Raw genomic sequence first — 26,286 nt, 5'->3', positions numbered from 1 at the left:
TGTATATATATATACAGGCCGGATGTAGAGCGGAGGTCCGCACTCCGGCTTAAAGTGCGGACGTCCGCTCTCTATCCTTTCTGTGTGTGTATATATATATATATCATATTATTCTGTTTGGAGTCGGGTAATATGCACACACATTATGGGTCCACATAATATATCAAATTTTCTCCTTTGATACTGATATTATATATCTTCTTAGTCCTCTGCTTTGGATGTAACAAAGTCTCACCTTGAATGTGATCAATAATTTTGTTTTGTGAATTCTAGATGAGCTTGCTGATGTTTACTTAAAAGGCATGACTATAGCATTTTAACTCACAATGCAATTATTGTTCACCAGATTTGCCCGGCACAGGCAATTACGATCGAGGCTGAGGAACGAGAAGATGGTAGCCGTAGGACTACTAGGTGAAGGATCATGCTGCCTCGTTACTTTTACCTCTTTATGTCTTAGTTCATTACCTTCACATTCATTTGATTTTTCAGGTATGACATTGACATGACAAAGTGCATCTACTGTGGATTCTGTCAAGAGGCATGTCCAGTAGATGCTATTGTAGAAGGACCAAACTTTGAATTTTCAACCGAAACTCATGAGGTAAAGGAAAATCCTTTTATTTCATACTAATCCTTGATTTTGCTTTCCTTTAAGTAAATATAGCTGTCACCTGATCCGACGATTTCTTTCTCTGCCCCTATTGCAGGAGCTTCTTTATGACAAAGAAAAGCTTCTTGAGAATGGAGACCGTTGGGAGACTGAGATTGCTGAGAACCTCAGATCTGAAAGCCTCTATCGTTGATCGTCTACTGATGTTTCTTCCCTCAGTAACCGTACCTGCACTTGACTTTTTGATCATGTGGAAAAATAATAGATCCATGCATGGATCTTTAAGCGGCATCATTGGTTTGTGAACCTCTTTCTTCATTTTGTGTTTGCGAGTGATGGTTCAAAATGCAAGGAATGTAACCATTCTAAACATGTTGAGAATACACAAAAATGCCTTTACTCAATTCCTCTCTAGACTGACAATTGTTAAGATCCTTGTAGTTGAAATTTAGAAACCTCTACCAGGTGAGATGCGAAACAACACTAGACGTTTGTGCGTTGGCATTTGGAAAATTACAACGTAAAATTTATGGACATTACTCGTTTCAGTCGTTTTGAGTGTATAGTATTTGTATCCTCGATATTTGCCTGATGTATCTGATATCATTTTCATAGTTTCGATAGATATAAACAGAAATAAAAACATAAACGGGAATTCAAGTAGTCTTTTGCCAGAGCATTGAACTGAGCTTCCACTAGTCCCAGTGTGATGGGAACTCCTTACCCAAACCCCATTTCTCCGGCCAAAACCCGCATCGGCTGGATTGGCATCGGCGTTATGGGCGCTGCCATGGCCTCCCGCCTCCTCTCAGCTGGCTACTCCCTCACCGTCTACGCTCGCACTCCTTCAAAAGCCGCTCCCCTCCAATCCCAGGGCGCCCACCTCGCCGACTCCCCATTTCAACTCGCCCAACTCTCCGACGTCGTCTTCACCATGGTGGGCCACCCCTCCGATGTCCGATCCAACTACCTCTCCCCCAACGCCCTTCTTTCCAGCCTCAATCCCAATTCCGTCACCGTCGACATGACCAGCAGCCACCCGGCGCTCGCGCGTGAGATTTTCGCCGCCTCACGCGCCAAACACTGCTGGTCTGTCGACGCGCCGGTATCCGGCGGCGACATCGGCGCCAGGGAAGGCAAGCTTGCCATACTCGCCGGCGGGGATGCCTCGGTGGTGACGTGGCTGGCGCCCTTGTTTGAGATTATGGGGAAGGTTACTTATATGGGTCCGGCTGGGTCCGGGCAGAGTTGTAAAATTGCTAACCAGATCACTGTGGGGGCCAATTTGCTTGGATTGAGTGAAGGGTTGGTGTTTGCGGAGCGGGCTGGGTTGGATGTAAAGCGGTTTATGGAGGCGGTGAGGGGCGGGGCGGCGGGGTCTAAAGTAATGGAGTTGTTTGGGGAGAGGATGATTGAGAGGGACTTCAGGCCTGGTGGGTTTGCAGAGTATATGGTGAAGGATATGGGGATGGGTGTGGATGTTGTGGAGGAAGGTGAGGATGGGAGAGTGGTAGTGTTGCCTGGTGCTGCATTGTGCAAGCAGTTGTTTTCGGGTATGGTGGCTAATGGTGACGGTAAGCTTGGTACGCAAGGGCTTATCACTGCTATAGAGAGGCTCAATGGAAAGTGAGATGAAATCAAATGGAAGGTGTGCTTAGTGGTTTTATTGTGTTTACTTTGTTCATAGTTATTGCATTAAGAAGCTGCAAAATTGAGTTTGCTATATAAAAGATAGGCTTATGTTGCTCTTATGTTGGTAATCAGTCTTCTGTTATATATATAAAACTAGTTTGTTTGATGCTGCCATTGATCAGTAGAATACTTATCCAATGTGTTGATGCCTTGTCATGTGTCTTTTCTCCTTCCTTCCTGTACAGCATGTTTCATATAAGCAGTTGATATATTTGCATTTGAGATAGGCAGTTGATTATTTGCTGCTTCAGATTAACAGTGAATGAACATAATAGTGTTGTCTAAACAGATATATAAGCATTATGTGATATATTTCCATTTCAGTTGTCTTTTTTTTCTTTTTTGTCGTTGATAAAACTGAATTTCTTGGTTATCCTGTCTTCTATTATAATTGCCTATCTTATGAGATTGCATTAGTCCAAATTTAGAGAACAACAAAGGTGGAACCACTCGTTCACAAGCGCAGATTGTTTCTTTTTCTTCTTTGGGTTGAATGGGTGAGACCATATAGTTGAGAAAAGTTCATTCATTTTCAATAAACATTAACATAATTAGAAATCAATAATAATAGACAAAAATTTAACACATTAGATAGTGATTGTGAACTTGGCCGAGTTGAGGAATAGTAAAGACTAACGAGTCAGAGGTCTTTATTTACAAACTATAAGAAACTTAAAATAATAGAATGGTAAAAGAGGGGCAACCCAAGGACAGAGCTAGCATAGGCCTGAGTATCACAAATTTCTAGTTTAAAACTGCTTGCCCTACATCTTTATTTACTAAATGCCTAATGTTATTATTCTCCAGTCAGTTATGACCTATGATGTGTTTCCTCGTTTATGTTTTCATGTTTGTAAAGAAACATTTCATAATAGCTGTTGTGGAAACTAGAGTATGAATGGACTATGCACTATGCATTCCGCAATTTAAAAGGAGTGATACTAACCACTTCTTCATTCTTCTGCTTTTTCTTTTTTCTAAAAGCTTGCTTAAGTAAAGACGCTATTGTAGAAATGCTCATAGGGTTTTTGTGGGATAGACTAGTTAGCAATTTCTACAGTTGCTAAGGGACATGTGTTTCAAATTTTACGCAGCTCTTATACACCTGCCCTCTGTTCCTATCTCACAGAAAAGAAAAATAATGCTTCCTTATTTTGCATTACTGTTTTCCAAGATATGCTGTCTCCACTTCTGTAGATTGTTTTATGATCTTTTTCTATTTTTTTTCTGAACAAGAGATAGTTATTGACAATGTGCATTGCAGCTCTCACCCAATTTGTTTATTGTTCTTGTAGTTTTCCTTGAAAGTCTCTATAGGTTCCCAGTTATGGATTAATGATAAAAGGCCTCATCATCTTTTTCAGGAAAACTTCATGGTCTAAATCAAAACATATGAATTTCCATAATGTGATATATGCATTTGCATCACCAAATCTTCTTTGTTTCTTGTGTTTCTTCATTAATCCTATCTATGCTCATCATCTGCACTCAATTTCTCCATATTCAATTTCATTTATAAAATATCATTTCTAAATAAATATCAATGAAGAAAATTTTCTAAATAAATATCAATGAAGAAAATTTTCTTTGCCATCTTGCTTGATTATCTGAATCCCCCTAAAAGCTCATTTTGTCAGTACCCTTCACGCAGCAACATTTTAATAATCTTCCTCTTGTTTTTCTTTTCTCAACCTATTAGAATTTTTAATTTTTTATGATTTCCAATATTTTGGGGTATCGTTTCCTACTCCTGTATGTTGCATCTGTTTAGTTTTCATTACAAAGTTCATTTTTCAAAAAGAGGAAAAAAAAAAAAAAAAAACCCCTTATTTTGGTATATCGTTGGGAATCTGGTTGTATTCTTCTGCATATGCTAGAGTGGTTTTTATTTGAAGTTTTGATCCTTTCTAAATCCTAAATCCTCTTGGAATTAGCTTTTTCTACATTTATGTTCTCTGTGGTACCTTTCATCATTCAATTTGGGTAGAATTCTCCCTTATTTTTCATTTCAATAACCTTAGCATTGACAAGTTGTGTTTAGTGGGAGAAGATAGAAGATAAGGTCAATATGATCAAATCTAGGAACCGTATTGGATTTTAGGTATGCATACCAAGGTGAGATACTGACCTCCATTTCTTATTCTTACAATGCAGACGGGTCCGTAACGTGTGTTTATTTGGTCCAACTTGTTTGTTCTTTTAATCTTTTTAACTGAAATGGTAATGTGTAGACTGTTTTAGCACATGATCACCAGTGTAAAAAATAATTATGTGCCGTCCGGGAGCTATTTTCTTGTATAATATTGCTATCTGAACTTATAGCTATTAGTGAAATTGCTCTTTAACCTAATTCGGTGCTGTCTGGGAGCCATTTTCTTGTATTATATTGCTATCTAAACTCTCTAAACTTATAGCTATTCGTAAGAGTAAGATGGTTTCATAGTGATAGACAGAGTGGCCATGGCGTTGTGGTTTTGTTTGCTTGTAATCAAACAAGATCAGGATCTATTTCACCCTTTGTTGTCCTGTTCCTTTAAAATTGCTTTCTCGTTCTCGTATTTGACATTTTGGCTGTACTGTTATTTTGGATTTGAATGCATGTGCAGTCTGATTGATTTGGGTGGGATTGCCTGGATGTAATGAGTTACCTGGATTTGAATTCATGTGCAGTCTGACTGTTTTTTTTTTTTTTTTTTCTTTTTTCTTGCTCAAGTTACAGATATGCTTTTCATTGCATTTTAGTCTTGTTCTGTTATGTTCGTGGATCTGAGATCGAGTAAGAGGCCGATTTTCAGATCGTAGAGAACTCAAAAGCTGAGTTCTTTGTTATATGGTTTTCATCAAGAGAAACCAAACCTCCTTATAGAGTCCAAACAAATCCAGTTACTTGAAAACTAAGAGAATATGGAAGACATAGTTAGGGAAGCATGGTAATTTCATGCCTCTATCTTTGTTTAGGGAAGCATGGTAAGTCCAAGAGAATATGGAAGACATAGTTACTGGTACTACAGGAAAAACAAACATGTCTAGGTTCCCCCATCAGTTTCACCAACAGCTTATTATTCTTCAGCGAGTAGAACTTTCAAATTCAGATATTCCATTGCAACGCCATTAGCAACCATCCCAGTACAACGGTTGCTTGCACAATGCAGCACCAGGCAACACCACCAACCTTCCATCATCAGGCAACAACAGGCTTTGGTTTTCTCTATTCATGATGTTTAGAATATTATTCGACGTAGGGAATGATGGAATCATGGATCCTGTATCGTTTTAGCATCGTTGGCGTCTAGAAAGATTGATTTGATTACAGATACAAGCATGGACCATATCCGGAAATGCAGACTGTTTTGATTGTATATTCAAGCAAATATAGTTAATTCACACAATAACGTGCCCGATCGAGAGAGTCAATAAATCAAATACAAAGCAAGATAACTAGAGCTGGCTGGCTGGATGGCTTGTTTAATTGAATATTCAAGAACCTCTAACCACTCTGCCATTACATCTCCATCGATCCATAACTAAATAGGGTCTTCGTCACATTTCTTATTGTTCTAAAATTCTCAAATCCTAAATTACGCGTAGTATCATTTGGTCTAGTGACATCGTTCTCCCTTTTAAAATGGGGAGGTCGTGAGTTCGACTCACGATAGACTCGTTGTAGCATTAATTCAGTTGTTTGTTTAATAAAAAAAAAAAATATCATAAAAGTTTCACATATTATTTCTATAATTTTCTCTCATTTTCCACCACTTTTTTCAAAAATTTAACGATATCGATATAATATGGCTATTGAAAATTCGAAATCTCTATTTTTTGGATCGTCGAGATTCCTATGTAGGTCGACGATGCATACTGTTTTGGTTGTATCAAGAATATAAATTAATCCACACAAAAACGTGCCTGATGGAGATATGATCTAATAATACAAAGAAAGACTAGCAAGCTGGCTGGCTTGCTTGTTTAAGTGAATATTCAAGAAATAGAGATCAATTATAATTCTTTACCTCAACCACTCTGCAATTTTTACATCTCCATCCATAACACTATTCTCTACTATATATATAACTGAATAGGGTCTTAGCCCCGTTACTAATTTTTCTAAAATTCTTTGTGGATCCATGGCGGAAATGGATCTAACACCAAAGTCAGCGGCAGCAGCGTTCGAGGGAGATGGTGGAGGATATTACGTATGGTCATTTCCGGCGCTTGGCGAGGCCAACGTAGGTGCCGGAAAGCTTGTGCTGAAGCCTAGTGGCTTTGCTCTTCCTCACTATGCAGATTCTGCCAAACTGGGATATGTTCTTCAAGGTATTAATTTACGTCTATAATCATTGTACTACTGCCCGCAAATAAGTTGGTACACCAGCGTGTATACTACGGCTACTCTGTGATTGTGTACTACTTTATAGATGAGATACTTGATGATCTTAGAGTAGGAGACCGGTTTTTCTTTATAATCTGATGCAAAATTTTGTGAATTCCAAATTAAAATAGAAAAAGAAAATTAAATATTTTTGCGCTTGCATCGGATTACTGGTAATGTACTTTAGGTTTTCTTGATTACTTAGCACTGTCAGATCAAGGATTACCATAAATGATTATGAATTATGGTTCAGCATCTCTAAGCCTTCAGTTAGTTTAAGTATTTAGTTAAATGTGTATGCAATGGCGGAAATCAATATAGACTATGTATCATCGACAAATCTAGCTACCGCAGTACCGCTAGTAGTGCATGCAGGAGAGAAAATGTAATACATACATGAATACCCCTGTGTATTTTCTATCGTAGTTGTATACCATCGATTAAGCGATTTGATGTTACACAGGCGAGGATGGAGTAGTTGGAATGGTATTCCCCAACACATCGGAGGAGGTGGTGTTGAAGCTTAAGAAAGGAGACGTGATTCCGGTACCACTCGGAGCAGTCTCATGGTGGTTCAACAATGGCGACTCAGCCGATGACCTTGTCATCGTGTTCTTGGGCGAAACAACAAAGGCTTACACTCCTGGTGTATTTACTTATTTCTTCATTGCAGGAACTCAAAGTCTTCTCGGAGGTTTCTCTACTGACTTCATTAGCAAGTCATTCAGTATTACCAAAGATGAAGCTGATGAGGTCACCAAAAACCAGACAGGAGTCCTGCTAGTTAAGGTAGAAAAGGGAAAGACCATGCCTAAGCCCAACGCCCACCTCACCCACAAACTTGTTCATCAACTCAATGTCAGTGCCACTGTAACTGAGAAGGAGTTTCCTTTTCTTAACCAAGCTGGGTTAAGTGCCAACCTCATAAAACTTGAACCTTCTGCAATTTCCTCCCCCATTTACACAACCGATTCTACGGTTCAATTGATCTATGTGGTTGGAGGAGGGGGTCGGATCCAAATCACGGGTCTTAATGGTCAGCGTGTGTTGGATGCGGAAGTAGCTGCCGGTCAGTTGATCGTTGTGCCTAGGTTTTTCATGGTGGCGAAACTTGCCGGTGAAAAAGGAATGGAATGTTTCTCTGTTATTACAAGTTCCCGGTAAGCATCTCATCATCTCATGCATGATGCATTTTTGTACTCTGTATTACCCAAAGTTATATACAAGAACATCAAAACCCATATCCAGACCAACAAAATCTTTACTGAAACAGAGCAATGTTCTAATGTTATTATTTATTTTGTAGGGCTACTCTGGAAGACTTTACTGGCAAGACATCAGTGTTGAGGGCATTATCACCTGAGGTGCTACAAATATCCCTCAATATAAACCCAGAATTGCAGACTCTTCTGCAGTCAAAGAGTGACTGATCCTGCACCATCAATCGAAGTCTGTTAATTATTAGTCCTTTACCACCGACTTACTTGCTTCCATATATATAGTCCCCATTGGTGCCGTTAATAAAGACGATCTGCATATCTATATGATCCTAGCGAGGAAATTACTAGGATCGATCAAGAAACCCCGTCTGCAAAGGAGATTAGTTATTGTTTCCTTGTTCTTTATAATGTTACGTTTGTGTGATTTTCTAAACAGGAGACCATGTTTTGTTTATTTACATGTTTTAATCAAACATTGCATGGTTTGGAATTATTAAGTTGTGCCTACTGTCTAAATCAATTCAAACACTGGGGAACCATTACCAATTTTAAAGGCGTGATTCTAAGATTAATGAAATCAAGGAAAGGAAAATACTCAAACGAATAGTCGAATGGCTTACCTAACTGGTGCTAAGTATTGGCCAGGATTTGGTGCCTAGAGACATATATTAGCTTGGCTTTGATGTATCTTGTTTCATAAGTATAGTCAGTGAAGAAGGATTTTTCGAACCCTCCAAACTATCTTTAAACTTTCAGGAAAATGATTTGTGGCATGTTCTGTGTTCTTGTTAGTTGATCCAAACATTTATGCATATTAGTTGTTAATCTTAAAAAATAATTTTGAAACTCTCTCTGCCTTATATTATCACTAGGGTCTTGGAATTCTCATTAGTCCTGTCACACCTTCATTTAATTCTATTTTGTTGCGTTAGTGATGCACAAGTTGATGGAGTGCACGGAGCTAAATCTAACTTGCAAATTCACATCAAATCAAATGAGATGTTAAGTCAAGACTGCATTAAGCTAAGTACAATAATGCGTCATTCACACTTAGGTACAAGACACTTCAACTTCTAAAATGTATTCGTAGGGGTGGGCATAAAGCCCGTTGGAGATAAAAAGCCCGATCTGGACCGGCCGGTCCGACTGGGTCGGGCCAGGCTTTTTACCAGTCCCGACTATGTTTATTGGCGGTCCGGGCCGGGCCCGTGTATAACCGGTTCGGGCCCGGGCCTTGTTTATGGAAATGAAAAAAAGCCCGAGAGGCCGACTAATATACATGTCATACTTTTATTGGGTGTTTCTAAGGATTTACGATAATAGAATGAGCTCAACCACACAGGATTTGTGGTCAAAGACCTAAACTAAATTGAGAGGGTCAACTCTCTCAGTCAGTCAGTCTCGCTCTCGAACTCTCGCAGTCTCGCTCTTGGACTCTCGTTGAGTCATTGTCACACTCGCACACTCTCGATGTCTCAGACTCTCTCAGGCTCGCATCTCATCTTCACTAGAAAGCAGCGCGATCAAAGGTTTGCTTCTCTCTCTCTCTCTCTCTCTCTCTCTCTCTCTCTCTCTTCGTAGTTCGTATCTGCGATTTTGAATTTGAGATTGGCTTTGATTCTAATCTGGGTTCTTGTTTCTTGTTTTGATCGACTCTTCTGGAGAAGATGATTTACAGAAAGTAAGGCTCTTCCTGGAATTGGGGTTTCGACCGTTTCGTTGCTCTTCGGCCTCTTCCTAGTTCGAGTTTTCCTACGAATTCTTTTGGTATGGTTTCCTTCCTCTTTTCTGGCTAGTTTTTCTTTATCTTCTCAATTTAGATAGATGGTGATGGCGATTGAAGTTTAGATAGATTGTGATGGTGATTGAAGTTTAGATAGATGGTGATGGTGATTGAAGTTTAGATAGATGGTGATGGTGATTGAAGTTTAGATAGATGGTGATGGTGATTGAAGTTTATTAACTTTAGTTGAAGTGTTTCTCTTGTTAATTTGTTAGTGCTGGACTGATGGTTTTAATTAAATTCAGTTGTTGAGAACTTGAGATTTGATTGCTTTGCAACCTTTGCTAGTTTTTGCTGTGCTTTTACAGTTTATTGCTTTGTGCCTTTGTTGAGCACTTGAACAGTTGAACACTTGGTCAGTTGGTCTGGTTTTGCTATTGCAGATTTGCAGTTGAGTTGTCAGTTCACTCAGTTGTGTGCACTGTGCAGTGTGTCGAGCTTTCAGTCTTGCATATTCCAGTGATTTCATAGTATAAGTCTTATAGATTATGCAGATAAGCAGATTGCATTACAGATTTGGCAATGGCAAATAAGCAGATTTGCATTGCATTTCATTTCAGATTTTCAGGTTATCAGGCCCGCAAGCCCGACAGGACCGGCCCGGTTCTTGCCGGTCCAGGATTTAACCGGGCTCTAAAATTCTTGTGCCAGTCCGGGCTTTTTCCGGGCCCTGAATTTGAAACAATAAAACCCGGCCCAATTGAAGTGTGTCAGGTTTGGGCCCGGGCCTTGTAAAATAGTGGCCGGACCAGGCCTGTGCCCAGCCCTATGTATTTGTCATCATCACCGGACAAAATGGAGCTCTCTCCTTGAATCTAAGTTGTGAACAATCATGGAAGTGCTCAAAAGAAGGACCCCCTATCCATATTAGAACGCTTGAGTGTCTTTGGATTTAAGTTGATTGATGAATCAATATTCAACTACTATAGTACTCGAGTTCCAATCCGAGACACAACCATGTTTTCTCAAGATCTTTAGTCAGTAGTTTCTCTCAACTTTTAGAGAGCTCCAATAATATTCAGGTCATCGACATACACTATGACAATGACAAATCTGAAACTTGTCCTTTTAATAAACACGGATGGACACAACTCATTGTTCACAAATATTTCCTTTTCCAATCAAGTAATGACTATACCACATTCACCTGGACTGATTAAGTCTGTAAAGTGAACGTCACAACCTAATTGCAAATGTGCTCCATGGATGAGAGCTACTTGTCTTGGGCAATGGAAGTCCATCTGGTCCTCTTAAAGGGCTTAAGGGGGAGAAAGATCCCTACTATATTCAAGTAAAAGCTTTCTCTTTATCCAGACAATGAAAGGTATACACCAATGGGTTTTAGGCCTCTAATTATTGCAAGTTGAGTTTTTTGCTTAGGTGTGGTCGGTTCATTGCTTTGTAGCAATCATGTTCATTTTTTTTTTTACTTAATTAGTATAGTTTGTAGTTTGGATTAGATACTTGTTAATTGTTACTTTGCATTGAGTTGTCATCGGACCTCTCATGGTTGACCGTCACGGTCGTTATGATCTCTTATTAATGAAAATATCTCCCTTTTTTTAAATAAAATAAAAAAAAAATTCAAGCTTAACTCAATGCTGAACTCCACCTTATAATTCCTTTTAACAGTTACCGAACTCCATCTTATATTTTCTGTTTTTCTTCTACCAATGTACCGCAAATTTACCATCAGCATACTAGGCAAAGGCCTTTTGTTACCAATAAGCTTGAAGCTTCCTAAAAGGGACCAAAACCATCTATTTAAATAGGGTCCATAGCCAAGAGTCACTTTCATTCTCTGCCTGAGAAACAAGCTCACACTCGTCGCCGAGTCCTTCTGTTTACTTGAGGCCTCAAATTGGCCGATTCCAGGTACTCTCTCAATTACAAAATTAATTCAGATTCTTGCATCAATTTCACAACATGTTTTCCCAGAATTTATGGATTGATAATCTCTCTGCCTATGCAAATACTGACCCACCAAAATTCTTGGTGTAATACATCTAGATACTCAATCTTTGTATTAGGGGATGGAAGAGTCATACTCTGTTTGTAGTCCCAGAAGAATCCTGAGTGTGTCAAAGAAGAGGAGGGAGGCAACAGTGTCCTTTGCCAATCCTGATACTAAGGCTTCTCGGTTTCATGGTCCCAAACCTGCTGAAGTTTATGGCTTTGTGGGTTCTATCACCACTGTTGTGGCCACAGGTCCATTTCCCAGTTTATGGCTTTTTTTTTTTTTTCCTAGGCAACTACTTTTTGATATGGCGTTTTTGTGTTTGAGCAGTTATTTTTTTAGTGTGGGCATATGTGCCGGAGTCTTGGCTACATTGGATTGGAATCTTTTACTACCCCAGCAGGTCTGTTTCGTTGCTTCTTTTCATCTCTTTTCTCTTGGGTTTCGTTTAGGATTCTCAGCTTCAATTCTATGTTCAATGATTAGCTTCTTGAAACAACGATGTTCCTGTTTCTTTGTTTGTTTTATTCAACAGTCTTCGGTAATATCATTTCAACAACAACCATACATACTGCTCTAAGTTTACGACACACTTAATGAAGCATGTTGTCTTCCTTTCATCATTACCTCAGGCCAATAGGAGTTACATGAAGGTTGTCTAAACTCAAGTGTTATAAATGACCAACAAAGTTGTTGTATTCTAGTCTAGTTGCTAACTACACTCACAGGAGCTCGTATAATTACTTGAATCAATAGAGCTTTTGCTCTACATATCCTCTGACCTGACTTGAATAATGTTACACGCAAAGCTTTTTTCGAATTTAGATAAGAGTAGCAACTAGTAAGCTCTGTGTTGTACCAAGCAAGTTGGTGCTTGCACATGTTACAAATTGTTGCATCAAAGTGGTTCATTTATGACCTTGACTGCTTTAATGATCTGGGCGAAGCATCTGTTGGTGCTTAATGACTTCTAGTTGTTCTTCGGGTGATAAAGAAGCTTAACTTTTAAGGTGTTGGAATCAGAAATTTTCGCAGTTGAGCAGACTCCACCTCAGGTGGAATCTGAGACTCATAAGTTTGTTTGTCCTGTTAATGCACACCTTCTGATTTCGGACCAGGACTCCTATGCAACAAATCAGCTCCAGAATTATTGAGCAAAGCAGATCCATTGACATTTGCTAAATTTAGTCCCCCTGCTGACAAAGAGATGCTCCTTTATTGTCAGAAAATTGGCCTTCTTGAATATTTGGTATCAACCAAGACTGCCATCCATTCTCTATGGGAGATAGAATGATCAGAAAGAGTTTGAACTATAGTTGCTGAAACTTTCTGTAATCATTGAACTGTGAGGGTCCTAAAGCTTGCGTGATATATACTCAAATACTACTGTGGTTATCTGGAATCAAATTTTTGTGTTCAATTTTGTGTATATCTCTTCTATTACATGCTAAAGTCATATGGTCACATAGGTAATTTGTGATCTATAAGATGTGTAGACTCATAGTTATATACAACTAGCGACAGAAGAATAATTACCCTACTGGTAATTCTCAACTGTTTACTTATCCCCTTGACATTCCTTGTCCTAATTTATGGTTCATAACATATGATGTGGAAGTATACTTTCTGTCTTTAACCAACTCGCCTTATGATTTCTCATTTTGTGTTTCTCTGTGATAAGTTATTTCATCTTTTCACACTTTGGGTTTATGATATATTGTTTTCAGATATTGGGCATTGGCTGTGCCAGCTTATGCAATGATGACAGTGGTACTGGCATTGGTATTTTACTGTGGCCTCAACTTCATGTCCACCCCTCCCCCATCCTCCTTATATACAGTATATGGTGAGTGGTGATTGTCTTCGTTCTTCGTTATTTGATTAAAGCTTTGAGTCCTTGTTTCAGGCTTTCAGCTGATTCGGTTCCCTTATGCAGATGAGTTTAGTAGAGATCCTGCAAGCTCTGGTCAAATGACCAGTGATGATCAGCCCATTGAACCCATATCTGATATCAGTATTGACAGAATTAATCATGCCATGTTTAAATAACACAAAGCAACCTTGGGGAATTGTCGACCTGTACCGAACTGAGTTATTTCCTGAAAGAATGGTAGTCTAAGAATTAGTTAATAGGTCTGACTGAGCAAGAAGAAATCGAAAAATACAAAGAGAGCAAGAATCATATTCATATTCATTAGAAAGAGGGTGAGCATTTTCAGCAAAACAAAGAGGGCCAGAAGGATTATCAACAATACATAGCCAGCAAGAAGCATTCTCAACAAGACAAAGAAAGAAGCACGGTCTGCAGCTATACAAAGAGACCAACAAGCATTATCAGTAGTACAAGAGAGAAGCAAGTATTATCAGCATATGCCTTCTAAATCGAATGTTGTTTATGTGTAATTACCCTTAGAAACTAATCAGCCATGGAATAGATATTGTATGTAAGGAGAACCATAAAGCTTGAATTCCAGTGGTAGGCAAATGCAGGAAAACTGTCTAGACTAACCAGCTTGGTGGTTGTTAAGTCACTTTAGTGTTCTGTTAAAGCTACTCTGTTTTTTTTTTTTTTCGATGCATCAGCTTAGTTACTCACAGTCGCACACTATTATTATACAACAAAAATTGGTCTCAGAAATTTAGAACATATGATATGAGATTGATAGAATTTGTAAAGGTACTAATAGAACGTAGGTTAATCGCTTGGCTCTATCCAGCAGCATGCCAGCAACAGACTCCACAGACTTGTAGGAACTATGATACGATACAACATGAATCAAGCTGATATTGTGGATTCAAGTAAGGATCCAAAAAACTCCACCCTTGTCGGGGTAGAAGTGGTTATGACATAACAAGGGTCTTCCCCCTCCCCTCTTGCCTTTGCTCAATGGTTAAGACAATCTTCTGGAATGTTAAGAGGAGCTGGAGGTAAGAAATTGAGATCTTCAATTGTTGGTAATAAAGTAGATATTTTTGTTATTTGTGAAGCCCGTGTTCAATAGAACTCCCTAGTGCATTCATAATTTTATTGAAGTTTTAATAGTAAAAAGAACATTATAACATATTTAACTCTCTGTAACATGCTTTGGACTAATTGTTGGCTATCCTACTCACACCTATTCTTGCTCGTAGCCTCATACTCTCACTAGTGCTCATTGTGATATCAATATTAGAATTTTGTGATTCTTGAATAATGATGATGCGTGGAATTTGGAGCTTCTTGATCCCTGACTCCAGACATTATTAATCCATCCTGGCTCCCTAGTCTCAATGAGGCTTGCTGCAAATTGCACTGCAAGATCATCTGCTGTTCTGGTCTGACGTGTGCTGTTATCAGTCTCAAGCCAAAGCCGATCATCACTGATTTTTATCTCAATTTTTTGGTTTGGAAAGAGCCGCCTGTTGGTGTGCCAAAATTTTTGTTGATGGTGCAATGTATAGTGCTAATAGTCATTGGCATATGCTTCCGCTAGGCTTGGTAGAGAACAAAAAAGAAAGAAACGATATCACTACAAGAGCACACCGCAAGTTGCATGCAGAACTGAAATATGATCATGGTGAAAAAACTCGATGAACATGACAAACTGGAAATTTGCTATTATGTTTCTCTATTTACAATATTTAGAAGTTATGTGCTTCCTTAACATCGAAGGAAGCACAATTAGTATTTGTTAGTTAGCCCTTGTCAACATGTATGACAATGTGCTGACAACTCCTTTTTCTTTCTCATTCTCAACAGATACAAGTGTATTTCCTCCTCTATATTGTCTTTGTTCCAAAGTGTTCTATTGTGATTCCACAACGGGAACAGTAGCATAGGTGTAAGTTGCTACCACCGTGTCATCATCCTTCTTTCTATATTCAGTCCAGGAAACCTTCCAAATTTTGAGCAAACTTTGCCTGCAAGAACATCATAAGGGGAGGGAGTAAGAGAGACTGTGTTAGCAGAAACCCATTGTTTGAAAGTTGAAACTAATACATAAATAAGGCTATCAAAACCCATTGTTTGAAAAAGAATGACATGTAGATGGCAAAGGGTTGTACAAATATATATGTCATGCCAAATCTAAAACTAACAAGCAGGTGGCATGAATGACAAACAAGTACAAAGAAATTCATATGCCTAAACATGATATAGTCGGTCAGTTCTCACTAACTAGTTTGCTACTCTGCAAACCCAGAATAGAAGGCATAAACAGTTGGAAGAAATATTGACAAACTACGTAGAGGAGCTGACTAGAATAATATGAGAAAGTCTGGGTGTGCGGCTGAATGGTTAGTATAGAATGAAGTATGCAGTCTTTATACGAAAAACAAAATGTCAAAACAGAAGTAGATATGAGACAACTGTGGGTAGTATCAGCACATATGGTATGGTCCTTTTGTGGTCTATAGAGTTTTGGACTGCTGTTATCATCAAACCATAAAAGAAGACAGGTGAAAGATCATCTCATCTCTCTCGGGTTTTCTACAGAGATTAAATTTGTGAATCCACCTATTTTATACATATCCCATTCAGCTACATGCACCAACGCTTACTGTATAGTGAAAAACACTAACACTTAATTTGAAAGGGAAGTGACAAAAACCTTTCTGTTTCAATAGTTCTCTTTGCAAGCATAAGCGTCAAGAAGACAGGAACCATTGCGGCGCACAGATGCTTAAGGGTGTGCCCGCTGACAATATGATTTGTCCATTTGTAGATCACTTTATCACCAGCTTCTTCCACCTTAGCTAAAAGATAAAACACTGCAATAACAGGAAAAATTTACAACCAACAAATGAAAATACTAGATATATATAAATCATCATAGGAATTCTTGTTACTGAAACCACAAACCTGCAGCCCAAAGCCAATATGTGGAATGTGTGTACATAGGGGGCAACAAGATAGCCATCAAAGGAATGGCAATGCAAGGAAGAAACTGGACCAGAGCATATGGGCGGAGGTCATCAAAAAATCTGCAGAAGGATATCACATCAGTTATATAACCAACTTTGATGTTGAGGGCACCGTCATCTATAACTAGGCAGATGCATACAGTTCTTGGCCAATTTTAGCAAGGGGTTGAAAGGCAATATGAATTGATATTTAAGACTCTTCCAAACCCCATAAAAGTTTCAATAATAGTCTATGTTTCCCAAAACTACACAACCCTGGTATCAGTGCATGCCAACCAGAGGGAATGCAAAATCAAACTCATATTCATCCTGAAAATCAGAGCTGCTCTAGATGTACTTCTTTACTACAACTAGTTCCTATACAGTGTACATACAGCATAGTGGCTATCATAATGAAAAGGAATGAGATACAGTTCTTGCCTCCAATACAATATGCTTATTACACCCGCCAAAAGCAGAGGAATAATTGAAATGGTTCCCTTCTGCTCATCAATCCTTTCAATGATAAAAATTGCAATGATTGATGTGAATGCAATTGTCATCTACAAATGTCACGAGGACATGTAAAAAAAAATGTCAGTTAGTGGGAATATATGATATCTTGATAGCTGCTGATATTCCATAAAACAAAACCATTTTACTTGCTAATTAAACTCACAGGCAAGCGATCCCACACTAGAGTAGCGTCATTTGGATTAAGATGGTAATATGAGGATCCAATCCCAACAGCAGCCACACCAATGTAGAAGCATGTCCAACCCCAAAGCTCACCTTGCAAGCTATAATAAAAAAATTGAATCAGAAAACATTAATTTTTCTCATATAGTTTATCAATTCCAGGCATTGGTATTTTTCTTTCAAAAAGTACAGGACTACAGTACCTGAGCTTCATATAGTTCCCGTAATAGCAAAGGATGAGACCGATGAGACCAATGACCAGGAAAGGGAAATTTGAAATCACATTAAGGGTATTGGGAATACCTGAGAATAAAACTAAGCCTGTCAATTTCAATTTTCAGAGAAAAAGATTACAATGCATCTAATAGAAATCAAGAGAAAAGAACAGAAGCACAGGAACGCTTCAAAAGATTAAAAACCTTATGAGGTAAAAACCTAATAAATCGTAAGGACAACCATAGAGTCATACCCTATAGCCCTAATCAACGATGAATAATCAGTTATACTAAAACCTCAAATTCCCACCGTTTAACTATAATATAGGAGAACCTCAACAGCCTTATACTTGACAAAACTCTATGAAAAATCTCAAATAAAAAACGGTCAATTAATCCGATACGGAGACAGTGAAGTTACACAAGTAGCCCAATTCTGTGTCATCTCCGGGGAAACCAATATTCAATCAGATAGGTTCTAACCGAAAAAGTGGCGCTGGTCAGCGAAATCATGGTAAGCTTGAGACTGAGGGATGGCAGGAGTGACGATCATCAACACCACAAAGCAGAGGATGGCCACTCCCCAGCCGTACATCGTTCTCTTCCTCATTTTCGCTGATAATAGTAAGACAATTAGGTTACACATATATTGAAATTGCAGACTAATTTCCATGGGCTCTTCAAATTTGAAACAGTGATCAATTTGATTACGGTAAGACCTAGAATTTCAAGCAGCAGCAGCAAGTAATTGTCAAATATATAAGTGGAAATAAATACCTGGAGGAGTTGGGATCGATGGCGATGATCTGTTGAGGAAGACGGTGGTGGTTCAATTGAATGAGCTTTGAGTTTTGATTTCTCCCGGAGTTTTGAGTTTTCAAGTGACACGATTCGCAAGACTTGAGCTTTTTATTTTTATTTTTTTTATTTTTTTTTTTTTTATGAACAGAAGACTTGAGCTTTACAAACACCAAACCGAGAAGGGATTGAAATTCCGCCAACGACCAGAACAAAATAAATCCACAATTCAATCAATATATATATTAGCAAATTACATATTAGTTACAGGTCAAATTTCAGTTTACAAATACATCATTTACACATTATTTTATACATCTAAGGACAAAAATTAACAAATTAGAATAAACTGATGTTCACATGTCATCTGTCACTACATATTTTACCAAACTACCATTCACTACATAAACTACTGCTACCGACTTAGAGCTCGTCGCTGCTACTGCCGACTTAGATGCTCATTATTGCTACTGCCAACTTGGATGCTCGTCTCTCCTACTGCCGACTAGATGATGACTTCCTAATAGGACGTTGTTACTGCTACTACCTACTAAGATGTTGTTACTGTCGCTGATACAACACTTCCACTCCCTACTAGGATCCTGCTACTACGACTGAAACTCAATAGTCTTCCTTACCCTCCCTAGTCTTCTTCAACAACATATTTCCGATGAATATTTGACAAAACACCTCCATTAGCAATAGTCTTGTTTCTTACTGACATTAAACCATGACAATCTCCCAAATCATAACACAATTCCAAACCAATCATCTAAATAGCAAACACAATTACAAATAAAAATAGCAACAATCACATGGTGCTCACCCAAGCAACATGTTGATGCTGCACACAACTTCTAAAATCATAGATAAGTAGCCGAATAACTTCACCACTTCGCCGCTAAAGTCGGAAGAAGCAAGGCCGAGCTCATCATCAAATCCTTCTCCTCTGACGCGACTTAATAATGACAATCAATTTGCTTCTCCAGATCGTTAGGGGGAAGCGATTCATATCGTAGGCTGAGATCCTAATCGTTCGTCTTCATCCCTCGGATCGCGAGCTCGTTTTGATTGATCTTGATCTCGATCAATTTCTCCAGCTTCCCTTTCCTAAGGTTGTTCAATTTGTTGATCTCGACGGCGTTCAATTTTCTGATCATGTGGTTGAGAGAGAGAGAGAGAGAGACAGAGAGAGAGAGAGAGAGAGTAACATATCTGAAAAAGACGAAGACATTTGGGAATTTGATATAAAGTGTGTAACTTTTTGTTTGAATCTCAGTCATCCAAAAATAGGGATCATTCAATAGAAATGCAAAATAATATATATACACACATACACACACAAGCCTTCTTACACGTGTGAGATTGTTTTGTAAAAATGGCATAATAACCAACAAAACAAAAAAACACGAACCCGAAAAGAAGATCGAGGAGGCTACTAGTGTGTGCTAGTAGTATAAACTACAATCTTCTTTATAGTCTCAACATCCTTATAGTTTTAGTGTCTTAACTCTCAACGTTTTAGTCCCTAACCTTCTAACTTCACTTGTTTAATCATTGTATTCTCAATTTTCAACTGAAATTGATTTCACATTGAAATGTCTTGCTTTTTTGTCCTTTTTTTATAGTTAATTTTTCTCAATGTATTTATTTTCATTTTTTTTTCTTTTTACCTTTATCAAAGGCACACCGCCGTCTCATCATCTCTGATCCTACCACATTTTTACTCTACCACCGTCGCCTCCGACGGAGTTTACAATCATCGAGCCAAACCCATATAATAGAACCACTGAGAACTTCCTCTACCTCCGACGAGATCATCTCTACCTATCTTCAACCTTGTTTTGCTTACATGTTTAGATTTTCATCTCCCAATTATCATCAAGTCTTGTGCTTTGTTACTAAATACTTTGATGCTTTGGTATGTCGTGAAAGAGTGAAGTTTCTAGAGGAGGGGTGAATAGGCCTTTAATAACTTTTTTCGTATAAATTTGTTCTCAATGATAGCAATGAATAATCGAAGTTAGAACATTAAGTTATCCTAAATAACAAATTCAAAATGTAAACTAGTAAAAGTTGCAGTAAAATAACAATGAACATAAGGATAAATTTGTTCTCAATTAATGATAGCAATGAATAATCGAAGTTAGAACATTAAGTTATCCTGAATAACAAATTCACGATGTAAACAAGTAAAAGTTGCAGTAAAATAACAATGAACATAAGGATGTTTGTTACACACAGAAACTCTACACCCAGGGAGAAAAACTGTTTGCCCTTAACTCAGCAATCCTAAACTGATTTGATAGAACCCAACAACCCTCAACTGATTCTTCAGAACTCAGATATCCTCAACTAGTTCTTCTTTGAACACTTCAGGGGTTGTTGCACTACCAACTGATCTCACAGTATGCATAATGTTATGAGTTTATGCAATAGAGTTCGAGGATGAGTTCCTTCAGCGTAGGGGTTCAATTATCTGCTCGCGTTGTCAGCTGTGCAAAAAGAGTTTCGAAAGCACAAATCACCTCTTTGTCACATGTGAAGTCTCTTTATCTGCATGGAATTGGGCTGCTTCTATGTTCAGGCTTCATTTTGACCCAGGTATGCCACTAGTTGATCTTTTTGGTGATTATTACACTGCTACCCTTTCAGTTTCTTCTAAGCTCTTATGGTACATATTGATATGTAATTTATTTTGGAGCTTATGGATGGAGCAAAATAGATTAAAGCATGATGGGGATGAGTTTAATGAGGTTCTCTTCAAACAGAAACTAATATTGGCACTCAAAGAATCAGGGTCCTTGGCTTTTGTTTCACCTTTAAGGCCTACGGCCCCTAGAGTTGTTCATGTTTTATGGCAGCCTCCTCCTATACACTGGGTGAAGGTGAACACAGACGGATCATTTTGTGACCAGGCTCACTCAGGTTATGGTGGTATTTTCAGAAATCATAAAGAATCTTTTCTAGGTGCTTTTGCAGCTCGTTCTCATGTGTCTAGTGCGATTGATGATGAGATGTTAGCAGTCATCGAGGCAGTGGACATTGCCTGGGCTAATCAGTGGCACAATCGTTGGTTAAAGGTTGATTCGTTGTTATTGTTAACATACTTCAATATGCCTTTGTCAATTCCATGGCGATTGCGTATAGCTTGGGGAAATTGCATGCATACTGCTCGTCAAATGAATGTTCACATCTCACATATATACAAAGAATATAACTCGGTTGCCGATAAGCTAGCTAATTATGGTGCAAATTCATAGGGTTCTTCTTGGTGGGATTCTTTACCTCCTTTTTTGCATTTGTTTTTTGGTCATGACCTCTCAGGTCAGCCTACCTACAGGTCTTCATAGTTCTAAAGTCTCTTTTTTAGGGGCCATTTTTGTATTTCAATTAAGATTCTTGTCAGTTTTGTACTCTCTGTTAGCAAGGTTTTGGTGTAGTCCCCCTTGCTTTGTATCTCTCTTTTTCATATTAATAAATTTTCGGGTAAAAACGATGAACTTAACCCGCTTACCCAAAAAAAATAAAAAATAAAAAATAGAGTTCGAGGATGATACAACATTTTTTTCTTATTAGGGATGGTAAAGAATTAAGTGATTTGTTATTTAGGTTGTGTATATTTAATTCTTTATATTGTTTTTGGTCTGATGTTGAATAGAGCAAGGAGAATATTATTTGTGTTTTTGGTATCTAGTGGTGGAGAAGAAGCTCAAAAAATTAGAAGGGTGGAGAAAAAGCCTTTCTACCAAGGGTTTTTTCCTACATGTTTTGAGAAGTTTTTTTTACCTATCTTGTTCTTTTTTTGAATCCCACATGGAATAGCTTAAACAGTTAGTAATTGTAATAATAAGTTTTATATGACAAGAGGTGGAGGGGAAGAAGAATTACCATTGGTTTGTCAAACATAAGATAAAATTATCACTGTTCCTATTCTTTTAACATTTCAATCATCAATAACATGATGGATTTAAATTCAATGTATTTTTTAACTTATTGGATAAATCCTAATAGGTTAACCTACTAACTCATTGGTTATATTCAGTAAATTATATTTTGAATTTGCATGCTTATATTTGTGTCTGATTGTTTGATTGCTTTACTTTTTGGTTTTTGCATATTCAACTAACAATGAATTGTCATGTATTACTGTTTCTAGCTTAGTTGATTTGTATAGCGGTCAGCTCTTAAAACCTATCAGTTTTTTTTTTTGATAAGCTCTTAAATACTATCGCATATTCAGGTATATCTATTATGTTTGTGTGTGTATATATTATGTATGAAAATTGTGGCATGTGTTTGGCTGTTGCATTTGTTTCAGTTAAGTTTTTGTAAAATTAGTCATTCATTGGGTTTTTATTTGATGTTGGGCTAAACTATGTCACTTTTCTCTAAATTCAAATGTGTGTTTGATTAATAGGTTCTTTTGAGGTGTTTCATTGTTCTATTATTTTGCTTTTGAGTCTATATTTTCTTTGTGTTGTGTTGTCTTATGTTATTTTGCTTTTGAGTCTATTCAATTTCAGAACTATTAAAATTACGTTTAACATGAGTTTTTTCCTGTGTAATTTACAGCTAACATGAGAAATGTGCTGTCCTCTTCACGTGGCCAAGCACTTTATCAAAGAAGTAGACAAGGTTAGTTCATATGATGTATCATTATATTTTTTGTTTTTAAAGAAGAGATCTATTTGTACTGGATCTAATTTCTATTTATATTATTATTACATGTGTTATTATAGAGTATAATGATGTTGGTGACAATGAATTCTAGTGTATTTATTGTGATGCGAATTTTTTATTGGGTGAAGCAAATAAACGGGATAGAAGAAATGCACCTATTATTTACATAGGTTGTTGTCAGAATGGACGGGTTAAACTTGAACAGTTGAAACCAACACCTGCCTTCTTTGAGGAATTGTTGAATCCAGTTAATGGTCGAGAAAGTGTTTTGTTTCGAAAAAATATTAAAGTTTATAACTCGATGTTTGCATATACATCAATGGGTGCAAAAATTGATCACATTGTCAACATTGATGGATCTGCCCCTTATGTTTTCAAAATACGTGGACAAGTATATCATCGAATAAGTTCGATATTGCCACCAGATGGTGAATCTCCTAGATATACGCAACTATATATTTATGATACACATAATGAAGTTTCCAATCGTATGAAAGCTATCGATCCTTCTCATACTAATATAGAAGTGAAATCCAATGTTGTTTGTGGACTTAGAAAAATGTTTAACGAAATAAATGACTTGACTAAAACATTTCGTGATGTTAGAGACAAATACGAAAATGATTCTTTGCCTTCATTTAACATGACCATACTTGATCCTCAATGATTTGATAGTAGACAATATGAACAACCAACAAGTGATGAAATAGGTGGTTTAATTGTAGGTGATATAGGAGAGTTCAATTTAAATAGAGATGTCATTGTTCAATCTAACGATGGATTTTTACGTCAGATTTCTAAAATGCATCCAAAGTAAACATGTCATTGCAGTACCCTATATTATTTCCATATGATGAAGATGAATATCATATCAATTTATTTTTAGAACCTACCATTACTAATGAGGAAGACGAGAGAGACAATATGTCGATGTGAAGTTTTGTGGCTTATTATCTTCATGATAGGAATGAAAATATGAATACGTTACTAAAGGGTGGAAAACTTTTTCAACATTATTTAGTAGATGCTTATGCTACTGTTGATGAATACAGTTTGGATTATATTCGACAACATCAAGATACAATCAAAACAGTAAGGTGTGATCAGCTTTATGCCAATGCCTCGACGGGAGTAACGAGCAGTTGCGATGTGGGACAACGAATAATTCTTCCAAGTTCTCATACTAGTAGTCTGAGGGACATACTTAATAATTTTCATGATGCAATGACAATTTGTCGACAATATGGTAATCCAGATCTATTCATAACTTTTACTTGCAACCCAATTTGTTATTAAGATGCAATGCTCATATCAATGTTGAATCATGTTCACAATCCATGTTAATCAAATATCTATTTAAATGTATCAATAAAGGTCCAGACAGAGCTCGAATTTTAATATATGAAGAGAAACATGATGAAATTCAAAATTACCTTAATTGTCGATATCTAACACCCCATGAATTTGTATGGAGACTATTTGAATATTTAATTCATTCTAGATATCCTACAGTTCAACATTTAGTTGTTCATTTACCTTTAGAACAAAATATTACTTTTAAATAAACAAATACAATTGAATTTTTAATAAACTATCGAGCAAATCAACGCACTACACTTACTGGTTGGTTTATAGCAAACAAAGAATTCAACGAATCAAAAAAATTGACTTACCCTGAATTTCCTATAAAATTTGTTTGGAACCAACAAAATAGAGAATATGGACAAGGAAGAAATGTTATGGAACTATTGGTAGAATGGTTTAGAATTGAAATTTGTTTAGTCCTTGTTAGTCCTATGCAAACTGAAAGATATTATTTACGGATGTTGTTAAATGTTCAAAAAGGTTGTCGTGATTATAAGTCAATAAAAACCGTTAATGACATCACATATTCTTCTTATCAAGAAGCATGTCGAGCTTTAGGATTATTGGGCGATGATAAAGAATGGATCGATGCATTAACGACTGCCTCATATGTTGCGATTGGATCTCAAATGCGGCAATTGTTTGCTACTATAATTTTATTTTGTAATGTTGCTGATCCTCAAAAATTGCTTGATTTGCATTGGGCAAGCATGTGTGAAGATATTTTGCACAAGGCTCGGCTAGAATTAAGAAATCCAAATCTAAGTGTACCACAACATGAGTTAAAAAATAAATTGTTATTTGAACTGGAAAAAATACTCAACATGTTATCTAAATCACTGAAAGATTATCAATTACCAATGCCAAATTCAAATGAAATTTCACATTTCAAGAACAAATTATTGAGAGAAGAACTTATATATGACCATAATCTATTAAAAGATTAACATGCAAATTTTGTCACTCAGTTGAACACCTGCCAACGAAGAGTATATGATCATGTTATAAGAGTAATTAAAAAAAAAACTCTGCAACTCTTTTTGTTCATGGAAGTGGAGGAATTGGAAAAACATTTTTATGGGCTACAATAATTAGTAAAATAAGATCAGAAGGAAAAATTGTGTTGGTTGTAGCTTCATCTGGCATTGCTTCATTATTACTTTCAAATGGTAGAACTGCACATTCGAGATTCAAAATTCCACTTGATGTAGATAAACGGCCAACGTTATCCATTGACAAAGGAACCATCTTGCCACTCTTTTGAAAAAGAAAAAAAAAACAAGAATTAATTATCTAGGATGAAGTACCCATGTGTAATAAACATTGTTTTGAATCATTAGATTACTGTCTTCGTGATGTACTTTATGATTCTGATAATATAAAAATTAATGTGTCATTTGGTAGAAAACCAATTTTATTGGGCGGAGACTTCAGACAAATATTACCTGTTGTTCTTGAAAAAGACAAAGAGGCAATCATTTGATAGAAAATAATCAAAATATGAGATTGATGAAAAATGGTTTAATTAACTGATAATGAAAGAAAAGATATTTCAGAATTTGCAGAATTGATATTACAAGTCGGAGAAGGTCGTATAAAATCAGTGTTTGAAACAAATGGCAGAGATACATCTTGGATTGAAATACCAGAAAATTTGTTAAATAAATGGGAAAATTTTAAGAATGGTACATGAGCTTTGGACCACTGAGAATTAAGGTGATTTATGTTACTGAACAATCACAACGGTGCCTGGCTTTTAGAACCCGACCCAATTTGTATATAAACCGTCAACTACTCTGTTATGAGATATGCCATTATGAAAATTTTGAAGGGTAAAACTGTATTTCTAGATCATAACATTATCCTCAACCATAATCTTATCTCATACTAAAGCCCACTTGTGGTCAGATGCAGTCAAAACCCTTTTCCTCTCTTTGTCTTCGAGTATCTCTTTGTTTTCTCCTCCAGTCGAAGATAGGGATAACATATAATCTTTTCAGAAGGTAAATAG

At 37.1% G+C, this 26,286-nt stretch overlaps 5 protein-coding genes across 5 annotated transcripts in view; 4 read left to right on the top strand and 1 right to left on the bottom strand.

The window, feature by feature from the left end:
- The window catches only part of LOC101310800 (NADH dehydrogenase [ubiquinone] iron-sulfur protein 8, mitochondrial-like), a 3,886-nt gene extending 2,719 nt beyond the window's left edge, over positions 1-1,167 (top strand). Inside the window, exons 6-8 of the mRNA XM_004299889.1 lie at positions 347-414; positions 493-604; positions 711-1,167. Of these exons, the coding sequence (XP_004299937.1) occupies positions 347-414; positions 493-604; positions 711-806 (276 nt within the window). The 3' untranslated portion in view covers positions 807-1,167. The remainder of the gene's footprint in view (positions 1-346; positions 415-492; positions 605-710) is intronic.
- A 78-nt stretch (positions 1,168-1,245) lies between these two features.
- LOC101310515 (probable 3-hydroxyisobutyrate dehydrogenase-like 3, mitochondrial-like) lies at positions 1,246-2,243 on the top strand. Its single transcript, XM_004299888.1, has one exon. It carries the CDS (start codon positions 1,323-1,325, stop codon positions 2,241-2,243), a length of 921 nt encoding a protein of 306 aa, XP_004299936.1. The 5' UTR covers positions 1,246-1,322.
- A 4,086-nt stretch (positions 2,244-6,329) lies between these two features.
- Positions 6,330-8,438, top strand: LOC101310220 (12S seed storage protein CRU2-like). Its single transcript, XM_004299887.1, has 3 exons — positions 6,330-6,619; positions 7,138-7,834; positions 7,981-8,438. Exons 1-3 carry the CDS (start codon positions 6,430-6,432, stop codon positions 8,102-8,104), a joined length of 1,011 nt encoding a protein of 336 aa, XP_004299935.1. The 5' UTR covers positions 6,330-6,429; the 3' UTR covers positions 8,105-8,438.
- Positions 8,439-11,466: 3,028 nt separating this feature from the next.
- On the top strand, positions 11,467-14,228 carry LOC101309932 (phosphatidylinositol N-acetylglucosaminyltransferase subunit P-like). The gene is made up of 5 exons (XM_004299886.1): positions 11,467-11,552; positions 11,688-11,885; positions 11,965-12,037; positions 13,362-13,480; positions 13,571-14,228. The coding sequence occupies exons 2-5, from the start codon at positions 11,711-11,713 to the stop codon at positions 13,681-13,683; spliced, it is 480 nt and encodes a 159-aa protein (XP_004299934.1). The 5' UTR covers positions 11,467-11,552; positions 11,688-11,710; the 3' UTR covers positions 13,684-14,228.
- A 937-nt stretch (positions 14,229-15,165) lies between these two features.
- Positions 15,166-18,322, bottom strand: LOC101309638. Its single transcript, XM_004299885.1, has 8 exons — positions 18,207-18,322; positions 17,913-18,044; positions 17,418-17,517; positions 17,195-17,315; positions 16,948-17,078; positions 16,475-16,596; positions 16,224-16,383; positions 15,166-15,534 (listed from the first exon to the last, which is right to left on the bottom strand). The coding sequence occupies exons 2-8, from the start codon at positions 18,037-18,039 to the stop codon at positions 15,420-15,422; spliced, it is 876 nt and encodes a 291-aa protein (XP_004299933.1). The 5' UTR covers positions 18,040-18,044; positions 18,207-18,322; the 3' UTR covers positions 15,166-15,419.
- Between the last annotated feature and the right edge of the window lie 7,964 nt (positions 18,323-26,286).

The sequence above is a fragment of the Fragaria vesca genome, linkage group LG5 (genome assembly GCF_000184155.1).
Source record: "Fragaria vesca subsp. vesca linkage group LG5, FraVesHawaii_1.0, whole genome shotgun sequence".
Classification (NCBI taxonomy): domain Eukaryota; kingdom Viridiplantae; phylum Streptophyta; class Magnoliopsida; order Rosales; family Rosaceae; genus Fragaria; species Fragaria vesca.
This window is presented reverse-complemented; position numbering and strand designations above follow the sequence as displayed.

Excerpts from the sequence above, each read along its gene's own strand:
- LOC101310515 (XM_004299888.1), top strand. The coding sequence starts at position 1,323 with ATGGGAACTCCTTACCCAAACCCCATTTCTCCGGCCAAAACCCGCATC.
- LOC101309932 (XM_004299886.1), top strand. The coding sequence starts at position 11,711 with ATGGAAGAGTCATACTCTGTTTGTAGTCCCAGAAGAATCCTGAGTGTG. Across the intron at positions 12,038-13,361 it reads ATCTTTTACTACCCCAGCAG|ATATTGGGCATTGGCTGTGC; the intron begins GTCTGTTTCGTT and ends TATTGTTTTCAG. Across the intron at positions 13,481-13,570 it reads CTCCTTATATACAGTATATG|ATGAGTTTAGTAGAGATCCT; the intron begins GTGAGTGGTGAT and ends TCCCTTATGCAG.
- LOC101310220 (XM_004299887.1), top strand. The coding sequence starts at position 6,430 with ATGGCGGAAATGGATCTAACACCAAAGTCAGCGGCAGCAGCGTTCGAG. Across the intron at positions 6,620-7,137 it reads ACTGGGATATGTTCTTCAAG|GCGAGGATGGAGTAGTTGGA; the intron begins GTATTAATTTAC and ends GATGTTACACAG. Across the intron at positions 7,835-7,980 it reads TCTGTTATTACAAGTTCCCG|GGCTACTCTGGAAGACTTTA; the intron begins GTAAGCATCTCA and ends TTTATTTTGTAG.
- LOC101309638 (XM_004299885.1), bottom strand. The coding sequence starts at position 18,039 with ATGAGGAAGAGAACGATGTACGGCTGGGGAGTGGCCATCCTCTGCTTT. Across the intron at positions 17,316-17,417 it reads GGGAACTATATGAAGCTCAG|CTTGCAAGGTGAGCTTTGGG; the intron begins GTACTGTAGTCC and ends TTTTTATTATAG. Across the intron at positions 15,535-16,223 it reads AGAACTATTGAAACAGAAAG|GCAAAGTTTGCTCAAAATTT; the intron begins GTTTTTGTCACT and ends ATGTTCTTGCAG.